Genomic DNA, 16,996 nt, shown 5'->3' with positions numbered 1-16,996 from the left:
TTTCCCTGAAACTGAGAGATGTAAATTTCATGAAAATAATTACACAAGTATACAACACTCAACATGTAGTACAATATGATACTTAATAATGGCTAAAATGTAGAAAATTTACACAAAAGAATTAACATGTAATGCAGAACATGTAGCAATAAGGCATCAAGAATTTAAAACAAATTAACTTTCTGTAAATGTGTAAATAATAATAATAATCACTGTGGAAAGAATACAAGAATATTCTGCAATGTTATAGCAACTGCTGTAATTAGCTTATACTAAAGTTATAGAGTACAGTACTATAAACACATACTGTAACATTTAATATAAAATGCTAAAGGAAACTTCAGATTAAGGTCTGGGGAAAACATAAAATTTGTCTATAATGCACTTCAACTGCTGAAAAAAAAAAAACAATATTATTTATACTTAATACACTGCACCAGAATGTACTTGGAATCACTTAACATAACATTACTAATGAACAATGGAACTTGTAGCTCCAAACACCACAAAAAGGAATTGAGTGAGGAATGGGCAGCTAATTCCTCTTATCAAGTCACTGGAGGAAAGAATATTTGATATACAGGGTTATTTCCTTATTAAATCGCAATTATTGTATAGCACAGTGTGTACCAGCTATAGTTTACTTAGCTTCGGGCTGTGGTATCTTCAGAACAACTTTGGCTATCGTGGAATACAATCCACGAGGAGTCGTGTGGGGAGACGTGAGTGGCGGCGTTGTTTACATCCGGAGGCGATCATGGCGTCGGTTTCCTGAACCTGGGCTGACGTCATGGACTGGCGTGACGTCATGGTCCGCGTGTGGTCGCCGTGGCAGGGACGGCGTTGAGAACCCCCAGAGTTAGAGGGGGTAAAAGGCGCAGTAGTCACAATGAGAGACAGAGTTATGCCAGGGATCAAGGTGTTCACCACTAAGGACTGGGAACTAGACCCTACCTCAGAAGGGAGGGGAGCTGAGGGGATTAGTCAGGAAGGTCAAAGAAGGAGCAAGGTTGAGGACCAATGCAGCGGGGGCTACATGAGCCTGGTCTTCCAACACAGTCCGACTCGGGGGCTTGGTCGCGCGCCCCACGAGCTTGAGAAGGAACAAGAGGAACATTATCTGACATAAAAACGAGGAAAGACTTTCATTCACGAATGTGCCCCCACACCCACCACGGAGCCACAATTAGAGGCAGGACACCCAACAAGAAACATGTTACCGATCTTGTCAGGGGCCCCCCCCCCAGGGGTGCAACGTAAGTATACTCCCCTCAAACGCAACCTTAAGAACCGTCAGTCCGTCAAGATCGAGTTCAGTGACGAAAGGAGGATTAACAATTAAAGGGTCCCCTCGCTTGAGTCGTTGGGTACTAAATTTTTACGGGTACAAGAGTATGCGTCCCTAAACGCCCAGACGTCAAAATAATAGTAGGCCGAAAAAAGAATCAAAACAGGCAGAAGGTCGGTGGGGAATGACAATGAGAAGGGGAAAGAGGGGAGGGGGGGGGAGAAAAACGAAAAAAGGAAAAGGAAAAGTCGTCCAGCACAATTGGAGAGAACAGCAGCAGGAGCTCATGGCTAAAAAAGGACAGAGGACTGTCCCAAGGAGCATCTTTCTGGCAGCTGCCTACTAAGCCCCCCTCAGAGCAACAACGAGCTGGACAGGGAGGGGGGATGATGGGCAAATAGCCTCGGCTACCATCATCTTTTGTACGGTCACTGATGGTCGAGTGGTTAAGGTCTCCTGTAAACCAGTTGCATAGTGCACCTGGCAGTATGGGTTCGAGTCACTTCTGGGGTTTGGAGTTTTCAGTTGCATATATGCCTAAGGACCATTCAGGCTTGTTCGCATTTGTATTGCTCATGTGGCCCCATTAAAAGGAGGTGATCTGATAAAATAACTATGCCCAAGATTACTATCAAAGTGCCATCGGGATGATGGCACTCTTGACATACCCGAAAATATTCTAAGGAAACTACTCCGAGCTTGTACTAAAGAGGCACCCTTCTTGAGCCCGAATGGGCACATGTATAAGCAAGTAGATGGGGTCGCCATGGGTTCTCCCCTAGGTGTCCTGTTTGCAAACTTCTACATGGGTACCATCGAGCAAAAAGTCTTAGTCGACATGAACTTGAAACCGGCCATATACTGCAGGTATGTTGACGACATTTTTACACAGGTACCTGATGTCAGACATCTGCAGGAGTTCAAGGAGGCATTTGAGCAGAGTTCCGTGTTGCGTTTCACTTACGAGATGGAAAAGGATGGGAAGCTGCCCTTTCTAGATGTAACAGTCATGGAAAAGAGCGGAGGTTTCCACACTGCAGTCTACACTAAGGAAACGAACATAGGAATGTGCCTAAATGCCAACAGCGACTGCCCAGACAGGTACAAGAGGAGTGTTGTTAACGCATATGTCGACCGTGCTCTAAGCCACAGCTCAGAATGGAAGCAAGTCGACGAAGAACTCTGTAGGGTAAGGCAGGTCCTAGTCAACAACGGCTTCTCCAATGGTTTCGTCGAAAACATCATAAGAAGGAAAGTGAAACGCCATGCAACCTCTGAAGAGACCACTAACACAACACCTATACCCCCTATTAGACTATTTTACAGGAACTTCTTTTCCACAGCTCATAAAACAGAGGAAAGGGTCCTGAAAGATATTGTTAATAGAAACGTTATCCCTACAGACAAAAATCAGAGGATACAACTGACGATTTACTATAAAACCAGAAAAACGGCCAGAATACTCATGAGAAACTCTCCAGACACAGAGCAGAACGCTTTAAAAGAGACCAACGTCGTCTATGCCTTCAAATGCCCACTTGGGGACTGTAAGCTCCAAAAAACCCAGTATATAGGCAAGACAACAACATCTCTTTCTAGGCGTTTAACGATGCATAAACAACAGGGCTCCATTAAGGAACATATAATCTCTTCCCACAACCAAACCATCGCCAGAGAAATCCTAGTAAACAACACAGAAATCATCGATAGATACAGCGATAGCAGGCGGCTTGACGTTTGCGAGGCACTACACATTAAGAAGTCAGCACCAGCAATCAACAGCCAATTAATGCACAACTATATTCTACCCACCTCAAGACTCCGCTCCCATATAGAAGCATCAAGAAATATGGACCAATAGTCTTTCTACAATCACTTCCATTTCAATACCCATTGTTTCATGTTCTGTCTTGTGTTGATGAAATTAATACCCTATTAATACCACCTCTTGTTCTGTCTTGTGTTGATGAAATTAATACCCTATTAATACCACCTCTTGTTCTGTCTTGTGTTGATGAAATTAATACCCTATTAATGCCACCTCACCCCATCCACCTCACTCAAATGTAGATATAAACAAAATCGGAGATGTGTAAGTTCAATTCAGTTGTGTATTTGTAAACTAAAGTCTTTGAATATGTAATAAGTTTTACGAAACGCGCTCGTGTCGCGTCAGACTAGATATAAAAATGAATTTTGGAGAATTGATTTTTGAATTACCTCCAACAGTGAAAAGAAATGTATGAAAGATTGAGAAAATTCGTGTTAGAACTATTAATCTTACTTTTTCTGTCATATTTAATAATATATATATATATATATATATATATATATATATATATATATATATATATATATATATATATATATATATATATATATATATATATACAACTTTAGAACACTTTCCCACCAGGAGACTCGAACCCTAGCCAGCACAGAAGCCTTCCAGCAACTGACATAACAGGTACGCCTTAACCCTCTGCACCAACCGCTCAGACCCTTAAAAGAGATGGTAATTTCGGAGTATTTAAATACCCCAAAGATCAACACCTCCCAAGAGCACCAGAGCAAGTGAGGGGTCATTTAGACGTTAATTTCATCAAGTCCCTGTTAATATGGGAAGACACAGTGTCTCTGCTTAAGGCACAACTCTCCTAAACACGAGAGTTAAGTATACAAAATATATATATATATATATATATATATATATATATATATATATATATATATATATATATATATATATATATATATATATATATGTCGTACCTAGTAGCCAGAACGCACTTCTCAGCCTACTATGCAAGGCCCGATTTGCCTAATAAGCAAAGTTTTCATGAATTAATTGTTTTTCGACTACCTAACCTAACTTTTTTGGCTACCTAACCTAACCTAACCAATAAAGATAGGTTAGGTTAGGTTAGGTAGGGTTGGTTAGGTAGGGTTGGTTAGGTTCGGTCATATATCTATGTTAATTTTAACTCCAATAAAAAAAAAAGTGACCTCATACATAATGAAATGGGTAGCTTTGTCATTTCATAAGAACAAAATTTGAGAAAATATATTAATTCAGGAAAACTTGGCTTATTAGGCGAATCGGGCCTTGCATAGAAGGCCGAGAAGTGCATTCTGGCTACTAGGTACGACATATATATATATATATATATATATATGTATATATATGTCATACCTAGTAGCCAGAACGCACTTCTCAGCCTACTATACGAGGCCAGATTTGCCTAATAAGCCAAGTTCTCATGAAGTAATAGTTTTTCGACTACCTAACCTAACCTAACTTTTTCGGCTACCTAACCTAAACTAACCTATAAAGATAGGTTAGGTTAGGTAGGGTTGGTTAGGTTCGGTCATATATCTACATTAATTTTAACTCCAATAAAAAAAATTGACCTCATACATAATGAAATGGGTAGCTTTATCATTTCATAAGAAAAAAATTAGAGAAAATATATTAATTCAGGAAAACTTGGCTTATTAGGCAAATCGAGCCTTGCATAGTGGGCCGAGTACGACGTTCTGGCTACTAGGTACAACATATATAAATATATATATATATATATATATATATATATATATATATATATATATATATATATATATATATATATATATATATATTATTAAATATGACCGAGAAAGTAAGATTAATAATTCTAACACGAATTTTCTCAATCTTTCGTACATTACGCTTCACTGTTGGAGGTAAATCAAAAATCACTTCTCCAAAATTCATTTTTATTTCTAGTCTGACGCGACACGGGCGCGTTTCGTAAAACTTATTACATTTTCAAAGACTTCACAAATACACAACTGATTAGAACTTACGTATCTCTGCTATTATATCTACATTTGAGTGAGGTGGGAGGGATGATGTGGCATATAGTGACGTGGCATTAACACAAGACAGAACATGAGGGGATATTAATAGGGTATTAAAAGTATCAACACAAGACAGAACAGAAACAATGGGTATTGAATAGAAGTGTTTGTAGAAAGCCTATTGGTCCATATTTCTTGATGCTTCTATATTGGAGCGGAGTCTTGAGGTGGGTAGAATATAGTTGTGCAATAATTGGCTGTTGATTGCTGGTGTTGACTTCTTGATGTGTAGTGCCTCGCAAACGTCAAGCCGCCTGCTATCGCTGTATCTATCGATGATTTCTGTGTTGTTTACTAGGATTTCTCTGGCGATGGTTTGGTTATGGGAAGAGATTATATGTTCCTTAATGGAGCCCTGTTGCTTATGCATCGTTAAACGCCTGGAAAGAGATGTTGTTGTCTTGCCTATATACTGGGTTTTTTGGAGCTTACAGTCCCCAAGTGGGCATTTGAAGGCATAGACGACGTTAGTCTCTTTTAAAGCGTTCTGTTTTGTGTCTGGAGAGTTTCTCATGAGTAGGCTGGCCGTTTTTCTGGTTTTATAGTAAATCGTCAGTTGTATCCTCTGATTTTTGTCTGTAGGGATAACGTTTCTATTAACAATATCTTTCAGGACCCTTTCCTCCGTTTTATGAGCTGTGGAAAAGAAGTTCCTGTAAAATAGTCTAATAGGGGGTATAGGTGTTGTGTTAGTTGTCTCTTCAGAGGTTGCATGGCTTTTCACTTTCCTTCTTATGATGTCTTCGATGAAACCATTGGAGAAGCCGTTATTGACTAGAACCTGCCTTACCCTACAGAGTTCTTCGTCGACTTGCTTCCATTCTGAGCTGTGGCTGAGAGCACGGTCGACGTATGCGTTAACAACACTCCTCTTGTACCTGTCAGGGCAGTCGCTGTTGGCATTTAGGCACATTCCTATGTTTGTTTCCTTAGTGTAGACTGCAGTGTGGAAACCTCCGCTCTTTTCCATGACTGTTACATCTAGAAAAGGCAGCTTCCCATCCTTTTCCGTCTCGTAAGTGAAACGCAGCACGGAACTCTGCTCAAATGCCTCCTTCAGCTCCTGCAGATGTCTGACATCAGGTATCTGTGTAAAAATGTCGTCAACATACCTGCAGTATATGGCCGGTTTCAAGTTCATGTCGACTAAGACTTTTTGCTCGATGGTACCCATGTAGAAGTTTGCAAACAGGACACCTAGGGGAGAACCCATGGCGACCCCATCTACTTGCTTATACATGTGCCCATCCGGGCTCAAGAAGGGTGCCTCTTTAGTACAAGCTTGGAGTAGTTTCCTCAGAATACTTTCTGGCATGTCAAGAGGAGTACAGGCTGGATCACGATACACTCTGTCGGCTATCATTCCGATTGTCTCGTCCACAGGTACGTTGGTAAACAGCGATTCTACGTCCAACGAGGCTCTTATCCCTGTGGCCCGTGTGCCCCGCAGTAAGTCCACAAATTCCTTTGGAGACTTCAGGCTGAAGGCGCAAGGGACATAAGGAGTCAGCAGGCCGTTGAGTCGCTTCGCCAGTCTGTACGTGGGTGTGGGTATCTGGCTAATGATTGGCCGAAGTGGGTTTCCAGGCTTGTGCGTCTTGACATTTCCATACGCATATCCAGGTTTATATTCCCCAATGATCTTTGGCAGGTGGAGTCCGGATTTCTTGGCGTTCACAGTTTCGATCAGTTTGTTGACCTTTGCTTTTAATTCGGCTGTAGTGTCCTTCGTTACCCTTTGGAACTTAGTTTGGTCAGAGAGTATGATGTTCATTTTCGCCAGATATTCGTCTTTTTTAAGAATGACATATATTGGCGACTTGTCACCTCTCCTGACAACTATCTCCTTGTTCTCACGAAGGCTTTTAGCTGCCGCTTTAAGCTCGGGGGACAGTATGGTGCTTCTGTAGTTGCCTCGATTCTTTCCTCCTTCTGCAATAAGTTCTGCTTGTAAGGTATCTTTGGTAGTGACCTTCTTTTGTGTCTCGAGGTCGAATATGTCGTCCAACAGAATTTCCAACTCTACTTTCCGGGCCATTTCACTCGGTCTGGACATAACATGACAGTTTATGCCCAGGTTTAGGAGAGTGACTTGGTCCTCAGTGAGGTTAATTCCTGCAAGGTTCAGGAAGCCATCTCTTGGTCGTGGAATTGCCATAGGTCCTCCATATAATGTTGTTAGTTTCTTGATAATCCTTGTTTCAGTGCTGAGGTGATGTTGGTTTGTGAGGATGTCGAGGTGTTGTTCAATGCGGGTACGGATACTATGGTCGATGTTGCTATGGGAAGCTGGATGGGAAAGGATGGGAAGCTGCCTTTTCTAGATGTAACAGTCATGGAAAAGAGCGGAGGTTTCCACACTGCAGTCTACACTAAGGAAACAAACATAGGAATGTGCCTAAATGCCAACAGCGACTGCCCTGACAGGTACAAGAGGAGTGTTGTTAACGCATACGTCGACCGTGCTCTCAGCCACAGCTCAGAATGGAAGCAAGTCGACGAAGAACTCTGTAGGGTAAGGCAGGTTCTAGTCAATAACGGCTTCTCCAATGGTTTCATCGAAGACATCATAAGAAGGAAAGTGAAAAGCCATGCAACCTCTGAAGAGACAACTAACACAACACCTATACCCCCTATTAGACTATTTTACAGGAACTTCTTTTCCACAGCTCATAAAACGGAGGAAAGGGTCCTGAAAGATATTGTTAATAGAAACGTTATCCCTACAGACAAAAATCAGAGGATACAACTGACGATTTACTATAAAACCAGAAAAACGGCCAGCCTACTCATGAGAAACTCTCCAGACACAAAACAGAACGCTTTAAAAGAGACTAACGTCGTCTATGCCTTCAAATGCCCACTTGGGGACTGTAAGCTCCAAAAAACCCAGTATATAGGCAAGACAACAACATCTCTTTCCAGGCGTTTAACGATGCATAAGCAACAGGGCTCCATTAAGGAACATATAATCTCTTCCCATAACCAAACCATCGCCAGAGAAATCCTAGTAAACAACACAGAAATCATCGATAGATACAGCGATAGCAGGCGGCTTGACGTTTGCGAGGCACTACACATCAAGAAGTCAACACCAGCAATCAACAGCCAATTATTGCACAACTATATTCTACCCACCTCAAGACTCCGCTCCAATATAGAAGCATCAAGAAATATGGACCAATAGGCTTTCTACAAACACTTCTATTCAATACCCATTGTTTCTGTTCTGTCTTGTGTTGATACTTTTAATACCCTATTAATATCCCCTCATGTTCTGTCTTGTGTTAATGCCACGTCACTATATGCCACATCATCCCTCCCACCTCACTCAAATGTAGATATAATAGCAGAGATACGTAAGTTCTAATCAGTTGTGTATTTGTGAAGTCTTTGAAAATGTAATAAGTTTTACGAAACGCGCCCGTGTCGCGTCAGACTAGAAATAAAAATGAATTTTGGAGAAGTGATTTTTGATTTACCTCCAACAGTGAAGCGTAATGTACGAAAGATTGAGAAAATTCGTGTTAGAATTATTAATCTTACTTTCTCGGTCATATTTAATAATATATGTCTACAGGAAAGACTGCTACCAAAATATACTAATATATATATATATATATATATATATATATATATATATATATATATATATATATATATATATATATTGCCTAATTTGCCATATATATATATATATATATATATATATATATATATATATATATATATGTCGTACCTAGTAGCCAGAACGCACTTCTCAGCCTACAATTCAGGGCCCGATTTGCCTAATAAGCCAAGTTTTCCTGAATTAATATATTTTCTCAAATTTTTTTCTTATGAAATGATGAAGCTGCCCATTTCGTTATGTATGAGGTCAATTTTTTTTATTGGAGTTAAAATTAACGTAGATATATGACCGAACCTAACCAACCCTACCTAACCTAACCTAACCTATCTTTATGGGTTAGGTTAGGTTAGGTAACCGAAAAAGCTAGGTTAGGTTAGGTTAGGTAGGTTAGGTAGTCGAAAAACAATTAACTCATGAAAACTTGGCTTATTAGGCAAATCGGGCCTTGCATAGTAGGCTGAGAAGTGCGTTCTGGCTACTAGGTACGACATATATATATATATATATATATATATATATATATATATATATATATATATGTCGTACCTAGTAGCCAGAACGCACTTCTCATCCTACTATGCAAGGCCCAATTTGCCTAATAAGCCAAGTTTTCATGAATTAATGGTTTTTCGACTACCTAACCTACCTAACCTAACCTAACTTTCTCGGCTACCTAACCTAACCTAACCTATAAAGATAGGTTAGGTTAGGTTAGGTAGGGTAGGTTAGGTTCGGTCATATATCTAGGATAATTTTAACTCCAATAAAATAAAATTGACCTCATACATAATGAAATTGCCTAATAAGCCAAGTTTTCATGAATTAATGGTTTTTCGACTACCTAACCTAACCTAACCTAACTTTTTCGGCTACCTAACCTATAAACTAACCTATAAAGATAGGTTAGGTTAGGTTAGGTTAGGTAGGGTTGGTTAGGTTCGGTCATATATCTACGTTAATTTTAACTCCAATAAAAAAAATTGACCTCATACATAATGAAATGGGTAGCTTTATCATTTCATAAGAAAAAAATTAGAGAAAATATATTAATTCAGGAAAACTTGGCTTATTAGGCAAATCGAGCCTTGCATAGTGGGCCGAGTACGACGTTCTGGCTACTAGGTACAACATATATGTATATATATATATATATATATATATATATATATATTGCCTAATTTGCCATATATATATATATATATATATATGTCGTACCTAGTAGCCAGAACTCACTTCTCAGCCTACTATTCAAGGCCCGATTTGCCTAATAAGCCAAGTTTTCCTGAATTAATATATTTACTATAATTTTTTTCTTATGAAATGATAAAGCAACCCTTTTCACTATGTATGAGGTCAATTTTTTTTTATTGGAGTTAAAATTAACGTAGATATATGACCGAACCTAACCAACCCTACCTAACCTAACCTAACCTATATATATAGGTAAAGTTAGGTTAGGTTGCCAAAAAAAGCTAGGTTAGGTTAGGTTAGGTAGGTTAGGTAGACGAAAAAACATTAATTCATGAAAACTTGGCTTATTAGGCAAATCGGGCCTTGCATAGTAGGCTGAGAAGTGAGTTCTGGCTACTAGGTACGACATATATATATATATATATATATATATATATATATATATATATATATATATATATATATATATATATGTCGTACCTCGTAGCCAGAACGCACTTCTCATCCTACTATGCAAGGCCCAATTTGCCTAATAAGCCAAGTTTTCATGAATTAATGGTTTTTCGACTACCTAACCTACCTAACCTAACCTAACCTAACTTTTTCGGCTACCTAACCTAACCTAACCTATAAAGATAGGTTAGGTTAGGTTAGGTAGGGTAGGTTAGGTTCGGTCATATATCTAGGATAATTTTAACTCCAATAAAATAAAATTGACCTCATACATAATGAAATGGGTAGCTTTATCATTTCACAAGAAAAAAATTCGAAAAAATATAATAATTCAGGAAAACTTGGCTTATTAGGCAAATCGGGCCTTGCATAGTAGGCTGAGAAGTGCGTTCCGGCTACTATATATATATATATATATGTTGTACCTAGTAGCCAGAACGTCGTACTCAGCCTGCTATGCAAGGCCCGATTTGCCTAATAAGCCAAGTTTTCCTGAATTAATATATTTTCTCAATTTTTTTTCTTATGAAATGATAGAGCTACCCATTTCATTGTGTATGAGGTCAATTTTTTTTTATTGAATTTAAAATTAACGTAGATATATGACCGAACCTATTCAACCCTACCTAACCTAACCTAACCTATCTTTATAGGTTAGGTTAGATTAGGTAGCCAAAAAAGTAAGGTTAGGTTAGGTTAGGTAGGTTAGAAAGTCGAAAAACAATTAATTCATGAAAACTTGGCTTATTAGGCAAATCCGGCCTTGCATAGTAGGATGAGAAGTGCGTTCTGGCTACTAGGTACGACATATATATATATATATATATATATATATATATATATATATATATATATATATATATATTGTTGGCATTTGTGTTCCTCACGTGTGCCCCAAAGAATGAGGTGATTTGGTAAAATGCTATGCCCAAGATTACTATCCGAGTGCCGGCGGTGGGGTGGTTCAAATAGCCTCGGCTATCACCTCATTATGTCCGGTCGTGATGGTCAAGTGGATTAAGGCGTCTTGTACATACCAGTTGCGTTGCTTCTGGGAGTATGGGTTCGAGTCACTTCTGGGGTGTGAGTTTTTAGTTGCATATTGTCCTGGGGACCATTCAGGCTTGTTCGCATATATATATATATATATATATATATATATATATATATATATATATATATATATATATATATATATATATATATATATATATATATATATAAATATATATATATATATATATATATATATATATATATATATAAATATATATATATATATATATATATATATATATATATATATATATATATGTCGTACCTAGTAGCCAGAACGCACTTCTCAGCCTACTATGCAAGGCCCAATTTGCCTAATAAGCCAAGTTTTCATGAATTAATTGTTTTTCGACTACCTAACCTACCTAACCTAACCTAACCTAACTTTTTCGGCTACATAACCTAACCTAACCTATAAAGATAGGTTAGGTTAGGTTAGGTAGTGTTGGTTAGGTTCGGTCATATATCTACGTTAATTTTAACTCCAATAAAAAAAATTGACCTCATACATAATGAAATGGGTAGCTTTATCCTTTTATAAGAAAAAAAATAGAGAAAATATATTAATTCATGAAAACTTGGCTTATTAGGCAAATCGGGCCTTGCATAGTAGGCTGAGAAGTGAGTTCTGGCTACTAGGTACGACATATATATATATATATATATATATATATATATATATATATATATATATGTATATATATGTCGTACCTAGTAGCCAGAACGCACTTCTCAGCCTACTATGCAAGGCCCGATTTGCCTAATAAGCCAAGTTTTCCTGAATTAATATATTTTCTCTAATTTTTTTCTTATGAAATGATAAAGCTACCCATTTCATTATGTATGAGGTCAATTTTTTTTTATTGGAGTTAAAATTAACGTAGATATATGACCGAACCTAACCAACCCTACCTAACCTAACCTATCTTTATAGGTTAGGTTAGTTTAGGTAGTCGAAAAAGTTAGGTTAGGTAGTCGAAAAACAATTAATTAATGAAAACTTGGCTTATTAGGCAAATCGGGCCTTGCATAGTAGGCTGAGAAGTGCGTTCTGGCTACTAGGTACGACATATATATATATATATATATATATATATATATATATATATATATATATATATATATATATATATATATATATATATATATATATATATATATATATATATATATATATATATATATATATATATATATATAATATATATATTGGTGTATACTGGCAGCAGGTTTTCTTTCAAACATGTTTCATTGAATATGACCGCATATTCTGTATTTATTTATTTTTTTCTGGTTTAGGGCTTCTATCCCTCTAACTATTTTCTTAGCATCAGGGCTTAATTGAAATAGGAGTTCTCCAAAACTCATTTTCGTACTTTTAAGGTGAAGAAAAGAAGTGATTTACTATAGAGTGTATTACACTTATTTGTATAATTTGCAAGACGTTTCGAACCTCCATGGTTCATTCTCAAGTGAACAGATCTTACAATACTAGTTGATTTTATACCCGCATTAGGTCAGGTGATAATACAATGAAGGTGAAAACATGGGGGGATACATAAGGGATAAACATAGGGGCCGCAGAAGGCTTATTGGCCCATACGAGGCATCTCCTATCTAAACACAAAGATTAATCCAGTGTAATTGGCCTGTTATGTTGGACATTGTCTTCTGTGTTGGCATCGATATGTTCTTGTCTTGTCCTTACTCTCATGGTGGGTAGAGTAAATAGTTCCGTGATTTGGGTTTTCATGGTAGGTCGCTCTATTCTTATGTGAATTGCCTCAAGAATTTGTAATCTTCTTGAATCTTGGGTTTTGTCTATTATGCAAGTATTCTTGAGTAGAATAGGAGATGCCACATAGAGCCACCTATGTAAGGAGATCAGATAAGAAATCAGAAGCGGGGAGCCACATAGTGCCACTCCATATTAGGTCACCCAAGGTGTGAGTGGTAGCAGTCGAAAAAACAGTGAAGATAGGTATCTATTATGCGCCACTATGATCATGTTCATTTACAGTAAAGTAGCTGCCTATGAAGGGCAATCAGATAAGAAAATCAGAGGCGGAGTGCCACTTAGAGCCACCCCATATTAGGTCGTCCAAGGTGTGGGGCAGCAACAATCGTAAAAATAGTGAAGATAGGTATCTATTATGTGTCGCTATGTTCATGTTCATGTTCATTTATACAGAAAAGTATGACAGTATATTTGTATAATAAACACTCAGGTGAGCGGTAGTTACCCCCCCCCCACCTCCCCCTATGGGACAGGTGTAAAAACAGGATCCTCGCAGTAGGGGCGGTCCCCCCTCACCAGCCCTCCTCATACTTGATGACCTTGAGTGTACCGTAAGAGGGACCCGCCTCCCTTAGTTGTTTTTAAGTTGGTTATATTTTAAGCCTCTATACTTAAAGAAGGAGAAAAAGAAATAATCCTGATGATTTATAGATTATATTATCAAAGTACATAGGGTTAAACATAGTCGTATTGTAGGTCATCTCCCCCCACATAATATTTATTAACAAGAGCTCTCCTTCTCGCCCACAAGTCCGTTGTGGGGTCTTCCTCCCCCTCCTCCTCCTCCTCCTGGGACGAAGATGATGACTCATCATCTCCCAGAGAGTGAATGGGATGTAGTGCGCCTCCCTCAGGTGACTGACTGCTGACGTCATAGGGTTCACTCTCGCTGGTGGGGTGTTGTCCTTCCTCTCCTTGTGGTTCAATGACGTCACCACCTTCACTCTCGGTGGACATTCCTTGGGCTGAGGTGTTGGGGTGGGGCTCGGATGGTATGTCTGGGTGACCATACGCTAGGCTAGTGTATTTATTTAGGTAAAAGCGCTTATCATCAAATGCACTTAAACCCCTCTTAGTATTGAATGTGGTTGCCATCTGCCCCCCTATGTTTCTTATTTGTGAGTAATTAAAAGTATTTACTACACCATTACTGTGAAGGGTCTCTTTAAAGTGGTTATGTGTTAAAGATCTTTGCACAGCTCGGGGAATACCCTTAGCGGTGATGGAATTTTTATTGTCAAGCAAAAGCACACTATACATTTTGGGCTTGAGTGCCACAACTTCAAGGATGTGTTTATCTGACACCTCTGACTTTAACAGCCCTAAAACACCCTTTTTAGAAGGATCATACAAGGGGTGAGTTTCAGGAAAATTACTCGTATCCATCCACAAACTAAGGGGTTCTTTCCCCATCTCATTAAAGACATCTTCAGCTAGTAAGGTGAAAATGAAACTGTCTGTATCACTATACACCAGTTGTACCCTATCTGAATAGTGGTTCTTAAGTACCCTGTACCAAAAATGGTACAAGCTGTATTTTGCTAGCTCAAGAATCTGGAACCCAATGTAATTAGGATGAGTAATTTTAATGAATGGTCTGGAACTGACAGACAATAATTTATTGTCGCCTAAATGCACCATTCGTTTAAAGCGGGGATTCTTCACCTCTCGTAAAAAGGCCCTAGCTGAAGTCACTAGTTTGGTGTCAATGGCATAACGAGCTGGATTCAGTAGCGTTTTACCAAAAACACTGTTCGTCAGTAATTTGAAGAGTGTTTTCCTATCATTACTGCTGGAGGCATTTCTATTGTTAACGTTGGTGTTAACAAATTCTGCCATAAAATCTGACTGGTGGAACTCGTAAATTGCATGTATTGTTTCCACTTCAAGTCCTATCTCAATAAATAGTTGTAAAAGGTGAAGAGATATGAAATAATGTTTTTTGGGGAGATGATCTCCAACCAGTTTGATGTTTTTTGGGGGGAGGTGTGTGATGTTATTTGTTTCCAGAAGTCCCCTACTAAATGGTGAGATATCCTCCATACTTATTCCCCTATGGTGTAAACAAAGGGGCAGATCGTCTGTTAGTCTAGCTATTTCGGGTCTTAAAAGTTTGGTGTCAATTAAGAGCCAGTACCCTTTGTTAGAAGAGAAAGGCTGTTCTGTCATTATCTTCCCCCCGCTAATGAAGGAGTTCATCTCATCAGATGATAGTCTCCTTAGTCCCCCATGGGGCAATTTCCTAGTCATACAACTCCCATAGAGGCTGTTAAAGTCGAGATAAAGTAAGAATGAAGACCTATCCTCCTGGGGGTTAAAAGATGGGTTGACATAGCGGTTGTTAGCTCTGACATAACTCCTAACTGCAGTTGTAAAACCCCCTCGTATGTTTTGTGATAAGAGATTGTGCAACGTCACATCTGCACTTAACTCCAACGATATTCTACTACTTTTCAGGAAGCAGTCGTAGGAGTACCCTGGGAGGCTGCAATAGTGTGTCAATTCTAAAGAATATATATCATTTAGAATTGCCCTATGGTGTGTAAAAATGTCAGCCAGTAATCCTACATCACACCTCAAATAAATGAGGAGGTAGTCTTTTAATGTCCTACACCCTGTAGCCTCCCATACTAATTTAGAATGTCTATATTCGTCCAAAGTTATACCTGATTTGTTTAGGGAGCTGTAGAACATTTCAATAGGAGGGAGTGTTGTGTCATTAAAGCAGCTGATTTTTGTGGTATATTCATAAGGGAAAAACTGCTTACCCTTTAAGAGTAGGTGGTGACTCTTTTTGGGCAAACCCTCTATCATTGAGTGAGTGAATGTTAAGGGGCTGGCTGAATCAATGTGGGTCTTTGCTAGGGATGAAAGACTACCTGTAATAAAAGCCAGTGAATCAAGAAATTTAAGCTTCCCTATTTCCACCTTAAGATATTTCGTCCCCTGTCTCATGAGGATATTGCTCTTAATATTTGAATCCATGGTAAACTCCCTCAAAATTAAGCCCATGTCATAAGACATATTATGGGCAATTAGAACTAAACTCTCCAGAGCATTCTTGTGGCGGAGGTTGCAGTAATTACATAGAGCTCCAATATAATTGAGCTTTTCCCTAAGGTGATCATGATGTTGAACCTTGAAATTGGAGGGGGTAAATACCTGCTCACAAAACTGGCAGTGAGTCTGTCTCCTAAAATGGATCATATCCTCAAGAGACATGTCTATTTCATAATGGTGGAGGGTAGATCTGATAATTTCCCACTTGGTGGCAACTCGCTGCATGAAATGAGTAACACTGTCCCCCCCAAAATAAGTAAATTTATCAACGACAGTGTGGTTCCTATCAACAATTATATAGCTGTATGCTATAGGTCTATGTATGGCTGTAACAGAACCTAGACAATCCTCAGTGCTTAGGACACACTCGAAATCAAAATAGCCCACATGGGAAGGGGCATAACCTTTCCCCGTATTTTTAAAATGGAGTGTGTCCCCAGGCTGAGGGTAAATAATTTTCTGAGTGATGTCGCAGGAAGATGAGTGATTTGTTAGCTCAGACGAATTTTGATATTCTGAGAGACAGTTTCTACAGAAGACTGTCTTTCGTTTGTGGCTGCGAGTAAAGTTCCGAAGGAACTTATCGAACTCTTTTATCAGGGTCACATGAGATTCCCCC

General features: G+C 38.7%; 1 protein-coding gene across 1 annotated transcript in view; it reads right to left on the bottom strand.

Annotated features, from left to right (window-relative positions):
- Window positions 1-980: 980 nt before the first annotated feature.
- The window catches only part of LOC138353819 (uncharacterized), a 17,643-nt gene continuing 1,627 nt past the window's right edge, over window positions 981-16,996 (bottom strand). Inside the window, exons 2-3 of the mRNA XM_069307231.1 lie at window positions 16,911-16,996; window positions 981-1,120 (exon numbers count right to left, since the gene is read on the bottom strand). The exon at window positions 16,911-16,996 is cut by the window's right edge and continues 1,042 nt beyond it. Coding sequence (XP_069163332.1) covers window positions 981-1,120; window positions 16,911-16,996 — 226 coding nt within the window. The remainder of the gene's footprint in view (window positions 1,121-16,910) is intronic.

Source organism: Procambarus clarkii, chromosome 60, assembly GCF_040958095.1.
Source record: "Procambarus clarkii isolate CNS0578487 chromosome 60, FALCON_Pclarkii_2.0, whole genome shotgun sequence".
NCBI lineage: Eukaryota > Metazoa > Arthropoda > Malacostraca > Decapoda > Cambaridae > Procambarus > Procambarus clarkii.
The sequence above is the reverse complement of the archived record's forward strand: the minus strand, read 5'-3'. Positions and strand labels throughout refer to the sequence as shown.